Source organism: Populus alba, chromosome 15 (genome assembly GCF_005239225.2).
Source record: "Populus alba chromosome 15, ASM523922v2, whole genome shotgun sequence".
In the NCBI taxonomy this organism is placed as follows: domain Eukaryota; kingdom Viridiplantae; phylum Streptophyta; class Magnoliopsida; order Malpighiales; family Salicaceae; genus Populus; species Populus alba.
The window spans coordinates 2,645,705-2,658,797 of record NC_133298.1 but is presented as its reverse complement, the minus strand read 5'-3'; the positions used below and the strand labels follow the sequence as shown (position 1 = coordinate 2,658,797).

General features: G+C 32.1%; 2 protein-coding genes across 2 annotated transcripts; one reads left to right on the top strand and one right to left on the bottom strand.

The window, feature by feature from the left end:
• The first annotated feature begins 4,199 nt into the window (after window positions 1-4,199).
• On the top strand, window positions 4,200-6,775 carry LOC118028350 (uncharacterized membrane protein At4g09580). Its single transcript, XM_035031915.2, has 4 exons — window positions 4,200-4,560; window positions 5,381-5,651; window positions 5,728-5,898; window positions 6,281-6,775. The coding sequence occupies exons 1-4, from the start codon at window positions 4,379-4,381 to the stop codon at window positions 6,404-6,406; spliced, it is 750 nt and encodes a 249-aa protein (XP_034887806.1). The 5' UTR covers window positions 4,200-4,378; the 3' UTR covers window positions 6,407-6,775.
• Window positions 6,776-9,381: 2,606 nt separating this feature from the next.
• Window positions 9,382-12,884, bottom strand: LOC118028351 (uncharacterized). The gene is made up of 6 exons (XM_035031916.2): window positions 12,144-12,884; window positions 11,997-12,055; window positions 11,331-11,400; window positions 11,116-11,241; window positions 10,876-11,004; window positions 9,382-10,021 (listed from the first exon to the last, which is right to left on the bottom strand). The coding sequence occupies exons 1-6, from the start codon at window positions 12,759-12,761 to the stop codon at window positions 9,578-9,580; spliced, it is 1,446 nt and encodes a 481-aa protein (XP_034887807.1). The 5' UTR covers window positions 12,762-12,884; the 3' UTR covers window positions 9,382-9,577.
• Between the last annotated feature and the right edge of the window lie 209 nt (window positions 12,885-13,093).

Sequence of the window (13,093 nt, the reverse complement as noted above, 5' to 3'; positions counted from 1 at the left end):
GTGAAATTAATCGGAAGAAGAAATTGACGATATTGCTTGTATTTTAAAAAAGACCAAGTTCATGGATAGATGGTTGGCTGGCTCCAAATCCAAATGAATGGAAAAGGACAAGAGGGTGATTACAAAGAGGAGACAGTATATGTGGGACACCGCAGAGAGGCTGTGCCGTGCGGTGTACAGGTGAGCACGTGCCTCCTTTGACGCACGGCAATCATCCATGTGCTTCTCATGGCTCTAGTGTTTATTAATCTCTTAATTATTCTATTATTATTTGTTGCTGGACCGGCTCCTTCTTCACTAATTAACTTTTTTATTTTCTTTCGTGCGATTTCATTTATTTATTTAGGTAATGTTTGGGGCTGCGTTTCTATTTGTATTTTGTAAAATTTTGATTTTTTTTTACTAAAATTGAGCGTGGTTTATATTTTTTGGATCGTTTTGATATGTTGATGTCAAAAATAATTTTTAAAAAATAAAAAAACATTATTAGTATGTATTTTCGACATACGAAAAGCTATTTAAAAAGCAACTACTACCTCACTATTATATTAGTGATAATATGACCTGTATGAATGAGTTTTATCGACGCTACTTTCTTCTCTCTTGGTCAAAATTTTATTTTTTCTATTTTACTTGAAAATTAAGTTTAAGTTATCGCGTAGAAGGGAGGGGGTTTAAGAAACATGGTGCGTTGTTATTTTCATTAGACTTTTTCAATCAAGAGTGGTTCAGGGTAGGTTTGTTTTCCGTCAAATATTTTCCAAATAAAAAAACTTTTCTTGTGTTACTTTTTAATTGTGTTAATAAAAAAAATAATGATATGATAATAATGATCATAATAATAGTGAAAAAAATTGATGATAAGATAATTGTGTTGCATGACTAGATGATATTATAAGTGGATTATTGTTTATAAAATTATAAAATTTTATTAATTAAAAATATTTTTTAAACAAAAACTAGAAAAATCCAAGAAGTTCTAGATGTTGATAAAATCTTTATTTCTTAAGAACAAGGAGAAGCATAAAGGCATTAAAAAAATGGCCACTTCTCATCTTTAAATACTCCAAGTCCTTTATCGCTGAGTTCATCTCAGAAGAATAGATAGCAACACCGCCACAAGCAATGATACCTCGTCGGAGCCGGTGGCCACATACTTCATCGGCACAATAATAGTACAACTTCTTCTTATTTCTTTTCAGACTAAAAAAAATCCTCTCAGCTTCCCTTTTCCCATTAATGCAATTGACATTTAAAAATTGGGTCACCCTCTCATTTTACTATCAATTGAGTTGACATTATTAATAAATAGGTATTGTTCAATCAAGGTTAGGGCTGAGAGGGAGGGAGGGAGGTATTTTTGGAGGACAAAAACTGAGATTCATTGATGATTTTTAGGGGAAAAAAATAGAGAGGAGCGGGAGATAATTAAGAGAGGAAGAAGTGTCCTCTCATTCTATTATAGAGCCTAGAAAAGGTATTTTTGAAATTAAAATAATTTAAAATTTTATTTGTTTTGTGAAAATTAGTTTTTAAAAATTCTTTTCTTATTTTTTCTATATTTTTTTATTATAGAAAAGTTAGTCAGTAAAAAATATTTTATAATAAAAACAAATTAGTCTGGTTTTAAGGAAAATATTTTCATTTTATGGAATACACTTTTTCAGAATTTATGAAAAATATCTTGTTATTTATTGATTATATTAAATTTTATCTTTAATATTTTGATTGCTATATATTTTGTTTTGAATCATTTTTTATTTTTTTTAAATTTTCCTTAGAATTTGATTTATTTTTATTTTTATATCAACTTTGGTTCTTATTCTTTTTATTATTTTTTTTTCTTATCCTTTTCTTAGTTAATTTTTTTATCTATCAAATTTGATCCCAATTATTTTAATTTTAATTTATTTTATTTAAAATAATTTATAAAATTGATTTTTTTTTCAATTTTATTAGTTTTTATATGACGGATTTGGTCCTCATTCTTTTTATTGCTATTTATTTTGTTTGAAATAATTTATCAAATTAGATTTTTTTTTCTCAATTTTATCCTCATTTGGCTTCTAAATCTTTCATGTTTGGTCCTATTCTTTTAATAAAATTGAAAAAAAAAATAAAACATTAATAAGTTATCTTTTAACTTATTTTTCATAGTATAACCAGACACTAAAATATATTTTCTAACTCATTTTCCACAATGTTACTTGATATAAAAAAAATAATTCATTTTTCAGGAATTTTCTTTTCATTAAAAGGTCTAATTGAGAATAACTTATCACTAATTTAATGAACAGTAACATCAATGGATTATTTTATTGACAGTTTCAAAACCAAAACCAAAGTACTATTAAATTAGTTTTCATAATAAAGAAATAAAATTTATATGTTTTTATAAACCAAATAACTAATTTATAATTAATAATAAAATTACTTTAATAATGATTTTTTATTTATAAGTTTAAGACTTCATGGCCAATAAAAAAAATATATTTTTTTATCCACCTATTTTCCTTTATTTTTCTTTTCATTTCTTGTGGTTTTTATCATTTTTGTTTTGATTTAAAATTTTATTTTGTTTATTTTTTAATCTCAAGGTTTAAGGAAGAAGAAAGAAAGTTATAAAATTACAAATATAAAAGATAGAAAGTCATCAGATTACGAAAAAGAAAATAGAAGGTCACTGGTTGGTCACATTTTGACGAGAGAAAAACATAATCTTAGTGTTGATGTGTTTTCATTCAACAAGATGAATTATATAATGTTGGTTTTAGACCTTCAACTTGTTTGAAAGGGCAGATCATGGTAGAAAGAGATTTTTTTTGCTTTTTTAAAGTAGTTTTAAGGGAATTTGAGTTAAGAGATTGATTTATTTAGATGCTAAGGATGTTTATTAAATGTTTTTGGGTCAAACTAGGTGAAAGAATGGATTTTCCAAACCAAAATACTTAGCCTTGATTACCTAACTATTCTTTTGCAACCGGAATCCAGGCAAGTAGACGATACATTGTTGCTTTTTAAAAAATAAAATAAAATATGGATTGAATGACAAGTTATTTATCATTTAAAAAAGTTTTTTTAAAAAAAGGCCCAGATATATGAGCTAAGGTTGACAGATCTATGCACTTGAACTTTCTTGTAAAGGCCTTCAGGATTTTATCGATTTTTTTTTTTAATTTTTTTTTATAATATTTGGTTGATTTTTAATTGATCTTCATAATTTTTTTTTTTTTATGAAGTTATCTTAATTTCAAATAAATATCATATTGGGTTTATGCTCGACTTTACAAGTATCTATTTTTGTTGTCATATAATTAAATCAAAATAGTTTAAAGATAAAATTATCAAATATAAGGGAGTCCATGACCTAAATTGTAAGTTTGACGATTTAAGCTATAAATCTTGAAACGATACAATATGTTATTGCTTTAATATTTTTTTTTTTAAAAAAAAAAATTATTTTGAATTTTTTAAAATCAAATTATATTTTTATCAGTTATCCATGTTGTCTTTAAAGTTATCAAGTTTATTGATTCATGCCAAAATAAATCTAATATAATTTAATTTTAAATTCAAATTTTTAAAAAAATTGAATTAGGAGGTTATAAAATTTACTGACGAAACTAATTTAACAAGACTATCAAGAAATTTCTATAAAAGTATGGACTGGATTTTTTTTTTTCATTTTTTTTTGTGTCCGCCTTACAAAAGAGGAGAGGCCATGATAATTGGCATTACCATTTACCACCGCCCTCTCTCTCACGCGCGCGCGCGAATAGACGCGCAAAAAGAAACCGCGGTGGACGAGGACCAGCGATGACTGTCGACAGACAAACAACAAATGTGCAATGTTTTTATTTTTATTTTTTCAGTTTTTAACTGGATCCTCGTAACTTTTGGGATTTAAAGTTAATTTTAAATGTGGAATGTCCACAGACAATATATATATATAGTTATATGATATATATATATTTAAAAGTATATATATATTGTCTAGTGGTTTGGAAAATATATATTTTTTTAAAAAAAATTAATTTTTAACATTAAAATATCAAAATTTGAATATAAAAAAAATATATTAAAAAATAAATTTTAATTTTTAATTTTTTTAATGAAAAAACATAATTTTCAAAAACAGTCCTTGTTTTCTCTCGCCAACGAATATTCTTCTTTCAATGTCTTTAGATAAGAACTACAGGCAGAGAGAAAGAAACCGCAACTCAAACACACAAAACGGAAAGGAGTGTCCTAAAAGCAAAGCAGCTCCAACTCATTTAAACCTTCCCTTCCTTTCCTCCCTCCCTCCCTTCCTCTCAAATTAAAAAAATCAAAATCAAAAGAGAGAGAAAGCAAAAGAAAAGAAGGGAGTCGGTGAGAGATGAAGGGGAAAGGAGGGAATGTGGGATCCAGATTTCCTTTGAGCTTTTGGGAAGTTGGTGCTGCTTCCTCTGTTGTGTTGGGATTCGTTTTGTGTCTTTTGGGTGTTTACCAAACCATGCCTGCATCTGACTATAGTTTCCTCAAGCTTCCTCGTACCCTTGAAGATCTTCAAATCCTCAGGTTTTCCTTCTCTTTATTTTTCATTTTAATTGATATCTACCTTTGCTGTTGCCTGGAATTGTTTTAACATTTTCATTTTTTTTTTAGGGTTAAAAAGAAAATTGTTTTACATTTTAAATTATTTAATTTCATTTGTTTTGTTCTACTCATTGCATTTGGGGTCTGAATTCTGAAATTACAGGCAGAGCTGACTGTGTTTTACCAATCGTGTTCTTGCCATAAAAACAAAAACAAAAACAAAAACAAAAGCAAAATCAAGATCCATGCTTTTTAAGTGAAATGGGGATTTTTCCCCACTTGCCTGTATCAAGGTATTGCTTTGCTTTGCTTTGCTTGGCTTGATATGAAAAGGGGGTATAATTCGTCATTTGGATACAACCCAATTGGATTATTCAAATCAGGATTTGTGGAAGGTTCATTACATTCAGACCTTCATACGCAGGTTGTCTACTTTTGAACTTCTGTTGCTCTGCATGTTGGGCCAAAGCTTAGAATTTGTATAATATCTATTATATAGGAACCTGAGCTGGTGAGAAGTATTGTTGGATTTTGTTTTTAATGTTCTTGACATAGCTGTTCACTTGGGGTAAATGAGTCTTTGAAACCTCAACCTCTGTGGTACATCTCATGCGATCTAAGGGCGCCAAGGCTTGGTTAAAATATTACTGGAAATCTGCACTGGCTCTGCCATTTTTTCATATTGAAAGATAATATTTATATTTCCTTTGACTTGCTTATCTCATTTACTTTTCTTCAAATTACTGGAATTCCATGTTTCCTGGCCTTATGTTAATAGTATGATGTGGATGCTATTTTGCAGGGATCACCTTGAGACCTATACAATTGACTACACCGCACAAGTCCTGGTGTGGTACTGTGTGGTCTACATTTCCATGCAGACCTTTATGATCCCCGGGACTGTTTTTATGTCATTGCTTGCTGGGGCACTTTTTGGAGTACTTAAAGGTGTAGCTTTGGTGGTGTTCACAGCCACTGCTGGTGCTTCTTCTTGCTATTTTCTGTCAAAACTAATTGGGCGGCCTCTTGTCTTCAGTCTGTGGCCTGACAAACTTAGTTTCTTCCAAGAGCAGGTGAACCTCGACTCCTGTTTATCGTTTGTTTATATTTGATGGAAATTGTGATAAAATTGTTTCTTTTCACTATCAGGTGGCTAGAAGAAGAGGAGGATTGTTGAACTACATGCTCTTCTTACGACTAACCCCAACTTTGCCAAATACATTTATAAATGTTGCTTCACCAATAGTTGATGTTCCTTATCACATTTTCTTCCTGGCAACCTTGATTGGACTTATTCCTGCTGCTTATGTCACTGTTAAGGTATTTTACTCGCAGAGTATAGGTTTATATATATAAATTTTTGTGCATTATTGAATATCTGGAGTGAATGCCATAATGTTTTGAAATATGTAAAACATAATTTACATGTTCGGATCACATGAAGTTCAATGAGCTTTGGTCCGACGCTCCTTGGGATTTAATGTAATGTAGATTGCATTCATGATGTTCTATGAAAACATATCCCAGTCTAAGAGGTCTTTAAGTTTTAAATATCAAATGCAATGTAGGGTAATTGGGTAGGAATTGGTGTGAAGCTTCCAGGCAAAGAGTGTATGAATTTTGAAAGGTAGAATGTCATTAATGAAATACATATATGCCATTGCTGCTTTCTAAATATATCGGATGCCTGGTTAACTTGCAGGCTGGAACAGCACTTGGAGAATTGCAATCGATAGGGGACCTTTATGACTTCAACTCCATTGCCACTCTGTTCCTAATCGGGATCATCTCAATTACCCCTACATTAATGAGCAAGAGTAAATCGTAGTAATGTTCCCTAAACTCTTGTTGTACATGCGTCTTCAATCACCTAGCCAGCCATTGCAATCACCTAGCCAGCCATTGTGGTGCCACGTTGTTTCTGTATAGCAGCTAAATGCAATACACAGCTGTCTCTGCTTGTGGGTTCCTTTGTGAATGCTGCAGATGACACAGATGATCTTGGGAGGATGCCTGACTTGCACAAGTTCATTTTCCTGATGGGGTTATTTGGATTAGAGGTGTGGGGTTGGTGTTAACCTGTATAATTTGAATGCCTAGAAAAGAAAGTCATCAATCTCAAACATATGTGCATCATTTCTGCGAGACATGTTGTAGTTTTTACAAAAAGTTCTCTCCTGTTGCAGGGTTTATGCCAGTTGATGCTAACCAATATTTTACGCAGCAAATGTTGTTTTCAGGTTAAAGCCAAGACGAAAGGAAAGGAAAAAAAAGAAGCTTTTGTAGATTTTGACTAATATGTTCACTTTTTCTAAAAAGGTTTCGATTTCTTTTAAGATTTTTTAAAATGCCCTCTTAAATATGAAATTGTGCATTTGCTTTTGTTTACTAAGGTAACTTACAGATATATCTTTTCTTCTGATTAGATTCTTAATTTTGTATCATCTATTCAGATTATCCATCAATATTTCACTCGGATAATAAGAATATCATGGTATGGCTGTTTATTTCAGCTGTATTTAAGATTTAGGATATGAATAGAATGATATTTGTTTCTGATCATTAAAAATGTGAATAATATATCAAGTCCATGTTGATGTAAGTCAACAAAGAATTAAAATTAATAGAGTAATTGCATGTAAAAAGTTTCTTGAAATAAGTTAATGTGTATGGAAGGTTTTTTAGATTACAATAAATGTAAGTTTGCTTTTTATAGAATAAAAAATGAGAGATTAACAGTGGAATATTATTTCTGTAACTACATGACTGAATGCATGAGAAGATTTTTAAGAATACACTGAACTTAACCATACTGTTTATGAATGTGGAGGCTTTATGAAAGTGTTTTCTGGCATCACAAAGAATTTTAATTGAAAATTAAAAAAGTTGAAATGTGCATTTAATGAAATAGACTAAATGAAAAGGTTGATATGTGTATTTAATGAAATAGAATAAAAATCATACAATTCAATAAATTATAAAAAAATTATCAATGCTAAATAAAAATTAAAGCAAAACGAGGAAAAATATACTCGCATAAAGTGAAGATATTTGATATTATGTTGTGAGGTTTTTTTTTATTATTTTTATTTAATTATATGATAATAAAATTAGATTTTTTTTAAAAAATTTAATAATTAAATTAATTCAAAATATATTTTTTATAGTATAAATTCTCATTTCTTATTAATATATTTTTTTTAACAAAAAAAGATCTTGTTTTATCTACGTTGTTTATTGTATAAAAACCGTGGGCCTCTCATGAGACGTCATGAGGTGGTCATACGATGGCCTCCATGGTAGGGTTTGATTTGTCTCAGTTTCCTCTCCTTTCATGTTTGATGTGCATGTGCTCTTTTCCCCTTCTCTTCTTCTTTATTGATGTTGACATGAAGCCTTTTTTAGTAGTGTTTAAACTCTCTTGATAAACTCTTTCTGGTGGTGAAGTGATGTCTACGGAGAAGTGATGGTAGGTCTTCGATGAACTTTTATTTTTTCTCATTCCAAGTATAATTCATTATTCTTTTCTTGTTGTCTAGAAAAGCTTCTTTGTTTTTCTTTTATTGTTTTCAATTAGGTCTTGCAACTCAATTTCTTTTTATTCAATAAAATTGCTATTATTATCGACCTATATTTTTACAGTTTCTAACAAAAAACATTATAATAGATCTAAAAACTAAAAACCAAATCAGATTTTAAAAAATTTCTGAATTTCAATCTATTTTTTCCAGCATCATTAAAAGTGGAAACCAACTCTATTGAGTTCCTCTCTTGAATCCATAGACATCAAATCAAAGTTGTTGGTACTTCGAATCTAATCACCCAATAGCTTTATTCATCTAATAATTTTTCAATGACTATCTCTCAGATCTCAAGAGACTAAAATATATATAAAAAAAAAAGGTACCGAAATGAAAAATCCACAAAAAAAAAAGAGATTAAAGATAAAAAGACTCCAGAATTAAAGTGTATTTTTACTTACTTTTTAAACAGTAGACAAGAAAAAAGACTTTGAATTTTTTTATGCCAACTTTGGACTTTGTTCCTTCAATGTTGTTTTTAGAATAATTAGAAATTAAGTTATACAAAATTGGTGTGCCATTGAATCCTTGAACGGCATCTCACATCTACGTGATAACATACAATATAAAGAGAATGAAAAACTTCATGACTATGAAAAAAATAAATTTTAAGGGACAAATTGAATGAAAATACACTTTGAGAACTAAACTAAAAATGAGAAAAAAATTACAGGACCAAGAAAAAAAGTTTGCATGGTGAACAATGCTATAAATTAAGTATTAATTGTGGCTGCTTTGAGATAATATATTTCTTAATTTTTTTCCTCAATCTTTAAACTTAGTTATTCTGACATTTGAGCGAACTTGTTCAACGCTAGAGCTTAAGTTTTGGCCATCAACTCTCAAGCTAAAGAGCATATTTAAAAATAAGATAGAAATTACTTTTTAAAATGTTTATATATATATATATATATATATATATATATATATATATTAAAATGTATTTTTTTAATTTTTAATATAATGTATTAAAATAATAAAAAAATATTAATTTAAAATGTTGATTAAAAAAACACAAATGTATCGCTCAAACTGTAAAAAGCTGCATTCAAGGGCCCTCTATCGCACTTTTCCCACTAAAACTTTACATGACAGGATAGAATAAGGCAAATCATTCCCTGGGATCATTCATAGTTCATACCGTTGAGATGTATTATCCCTACCTGCGTCTAGCGACCTTCGAAACACTCCATGACTCCAAGATTCATGAAAATCAAGCATAAAAGTCAAGTTCAAGAAAAAATTAAATAATCGGGCACAAAAAAATATTTTAGTCACAAAGACACTGCAGATTAATATTGTACAGGGATTTATGAAGTAAAACAGAATGAAAGCGGGGAAATATCCCATTTTCAAGAGATGGTGCCTTGCTAGTTTTAGGTATTGCCCATAATACGAAGGCTTTTTTCTTCGTCTTCCTACCCAAATTTCCTGGCTTTCTTCTTTCTGTTGGAAGTGTCTGGGGTCCGGCTATCTAGCTTGCGTTTTTGCCTGGCTGGTCCTGAAGCACCACCATCCTTGAGTGCTGTAGCTTTTGCCTTTCTTAGAGAAACAACCGGTCTTTTCCCCTGACGCTTTTCTCTTTGAGTCTTAGATCTCACCTTAGCTGTTGCTCCATGGCGTTTTGCATGGACTTTCTTCTCAATACCAGATTTGCTAGCACGCAAGCCCTGATAGGACTTGTTGTTGCGATCAGGAGTCCTCGAATCTGTTGCCAACTTCTTGTTTGACAAATTAGCTGTCTCTCCTGCAAATGACTTCCTTCTCTTAGATGGGGTAGAATCCTGCCTGTCATGAGATGCTCTCAGCTCTCGATCACGAAGCTTCAAATTTCGTTTCTTGATCACCAAATTTGCAGCTTCCTGCATGCCATCGCATCAGAACTCATTAACCTTATAGGGGAGGCACAATGATGCATTATGCAAACTAATGAAGCATTGATATAAAATTTAAGCAGTGTGAGAATCTTTCAGCAACCCTAATTTAAACAAGACAATTCTAAACTGCTAAAAGAGAATCCAAACACATCAACACGCACAAAAGAATCAATTCCGCACAAACAGGTAAATTTAATCCTTTCATTTCCGAGCATCTGATCATAGAACAGCTACATGAAAATACAAGCCCAACTATGCTCTTTGCTCAGTCTAACATGCCATCCACAAACATATTGCCAGAGCAAGAAAAATAAACTCCAGGTCAAAGCTTCGAACTCCAACAGAGCTATGCATTCATACAAGTATTGGCTGATAGCTCCAATGATGCATGCCTGGACTAGACTTAAAAACTCTTCCAAAAAACTCACTGCAGCCATTGCTTAAGCAAATCATAGTTTCCCGCTCCTTAAATCTGAGAAGAAAATACAAAAAAAGAAGACCACACCTCTGCACTCATGTGAAATATGCTCTATTCTTTTTAAATTGGTTTATTTCTTGATAACATGGTATGTAATCAAAGTATTTAATGATCCGACATGATATATAACTTAAATTCTAAATGGACACCCAACCCAAGATATTGACAACAGTGTAACAGGAACCTTATATTTCCAAATTTGGAATACAAGTGGCAGCTCTTCGGAACATCAATTTCAACGGGTACAGCATATCAGATAAAATTGAGTTGAGACATGAACAAACAGAGGGAAGCACGTTACTATAAGTTTCAGGGATAAAATTATTGATAAAAAATGAGCATTAATTTTAACGCATCATACCCTCGTTTTAAACAGCACATAGGCGATGCCCTTTCCCAGACCTATATGAGGATGTCTAATAACCCGAACAGCTTCAATGCTGGATGCAAGATCTTTAATACCAGTGAAAAGCTGATAAATTTCTTCGTCCTACAGTCAGATGAAAGAGACATATCAAGACAAGATTAATAAAATTAGGCAACAACAAATCCACAGAGTATACGCAGAATGCACATAGAGAAATACAGGACAGTTGATTACCTTCACATCAAAGGGGAGGTTACCTACAAAAACTGTCCTCTTGTTATCATAAAGGGCAGCATCTGCCCCCTTTAACTTCTTACGAGGTGGGCATGCCCTATCTACACGAATGTGATTTCCTCCAACCTATAATAATAATAAAAAAAAACATAATTTTTTACTCAAAATCATGTTGATTAGCCAACTGTCAGAAAGGCAACATGACATAAACATACCACAGCCATATTATGGGTGAGAGATGCCTCTGCAGATTGCTCAGTGTTGAAAACAATATATGCATGAACACTGCAGCACACGGTATTCTTCATCAAAAATTGACATTGCAATCAAAATGAATAAAAGCAGATATAAAGGATCAACCAAAATCACAATACAAAGTTTAATTAAACAGAAGCTCCTTGTAGACAAACTTAGAACCCGTTCAGTAAGTAGCTTTTTGGTAGTGATGCAACTCAAAGTCGAGAAATGGTAATTATATCACAAAGTACAAACTGGAAATGGATCATCATTTGATTCCAGCCCTGATAACTCATGGTAAACATTTTTCACTTGTTTATCTTTAATTAGTTGCCGAGGCATATTCTTTCTTTCTTTCTTTCTCACAGTGATCATTCATGCGCTCGGACATCTAATTAATTCTTTTCCAGATTCTGACATGGAAAAGCCAGGTAACGTGGATTGTATAAGGAATTTGAAAGAAACCACGTAGACTGGAACAAGCACTTGCTAGGATTTTTTCATCAGATGAAAAATAAGCAAATAGGGTAACATTACGGGGTTCAATTCTAGAATTTCAGAAGTAAGACATAAGAATGGACATCAAAACTAACTATCCGAATATGTAACGCAGACACACACATCTGTGAGAACCAACAGCATACCTGTCAGCATTATCATTAAATTTCTTCAACAAAAAAGCTCCCTTCCTGGGTATCTTGGACTGCCCAAGCAGAAATCCATCAAAATACAATACCAATCCACAAGAAAAAAAAAAAAAACCATAATCATCAGAATCAAAGTACACCTACTTCAGTAATTGGCATGGACCGGATCCTCACAGACTCAACCTCCCCAAACTTACTAAATTCCATAATGAGTGCCTTCTTCTTCACCTTCAAAGGCAAATTCCCAACAAACACAGTCCTTAATAACTTACTATCATCGTCAAAACCTTCACTCTCCTTTGAAAACAGCACATCCGCCGCATCATCAGCCCTTTTCCTCTTCGCGCCAACAACAACGCCCGCATTTTCCTCATTATTTACCACTGGACCGTACTTCTTAGCCTCATATTCGCTCTCAAGATCATCTCTTTTTCTCTTCTTTCTCTTCCTTCCACTCTCATTTAACGTTTTCTCTTCTTTCGGTTCAAGACCCAAATTTGGAATTTGGGTTTTCACCTTTTTTAGTTTCATTGCAGTACCGTTGAAATTAAGGTCTTGAATATCGGCATTGGCGCTGGGGTTTTCGTTGGATTTTGGGTCATCGGGTTTTCTTTTGAAAGGGTTGCTATCGGAGAAAAGGGAGAAGGTAGCAGCGGTATGATTGGCGTCGCTGATTAGGAATTTGAAGATGTCAGAAGAAGTAGAAACTATGTTGTTCTGGGTGGTGGCGGTGTCCCGTTCCTGGTGCTTCCTTCTGCCCATTGTTTTTTTGGAGTGGAGGCAGAGGAAGTGGCGGGAGAGGGAGGCTGTCACGCGGAGTTGGGATTCAAGGGATGTTATAACATGGGGAAGGTTTTGTGGGGCGTCGAAAGTGCAAGTGTTACTAATTTTAAACATACGGCCCGATATCAGTTTTCCAATTTAGGAAATCAAGTCAAATCCCACAATTAGAACTTCTTTTCTTGGGTTTATTCCAGCTTAAAAAAAAAAAAAAAAAAGCCCCTCCATTTTAGTTTCGGGGTTTGGAGAACCAATTATTTTCTTACACACTGAATTTCGTGTCATGTGAACGAACAATAATGAATTTGTTGTTC

Excerpts from the sequence above, each read along its gene's own strand:
- LOC118028350 (XM_035031915.2), top strand. The coding sequence starts at position 4,379 with ATGAAGGGGAAAGGAGGGAATGTGGGATCCAGATTTCCTTTGAGCTTT. Across the intron at positions 4,561-5,380 it reads GAAGATCTTCAAATCCTCAG|GGATCACCTTGAGACCTATA; the intron begins GTTTTCCTTCTC and ends GCTATTTTGCAG. Across the intron at positions 5,899-6,280 it reads CTGCTTATGTCACTGTTAAG|GCTGGAACAGCACTTGGAGA; the intron begins GTATTTTACTCG and ends GTTAACTTGCAG.
- LOC118028351 (XM_035031916.2), bottom strand. The coding sequence starts at position 12,761 with ATGGGCAGAAGGAAGCACCAGGAACGGGACACCGCCACCACCCAGAAC. Across the intron at positions 11,401-11,996 it reads TTTAATGATAATGCTGACAG|TGTTCATGCATATATTGTTT; the intron begins GTATGCTGTTGG and ends CGTGTGCTGCAG. Across the intron at positions 11,242-11,330 it reads TCACCCATAATATGGCTGTG|GTTGGAGGAAATCACATTCG; the intron begins GTATGTTTATGT and ends TTATTATTATAG.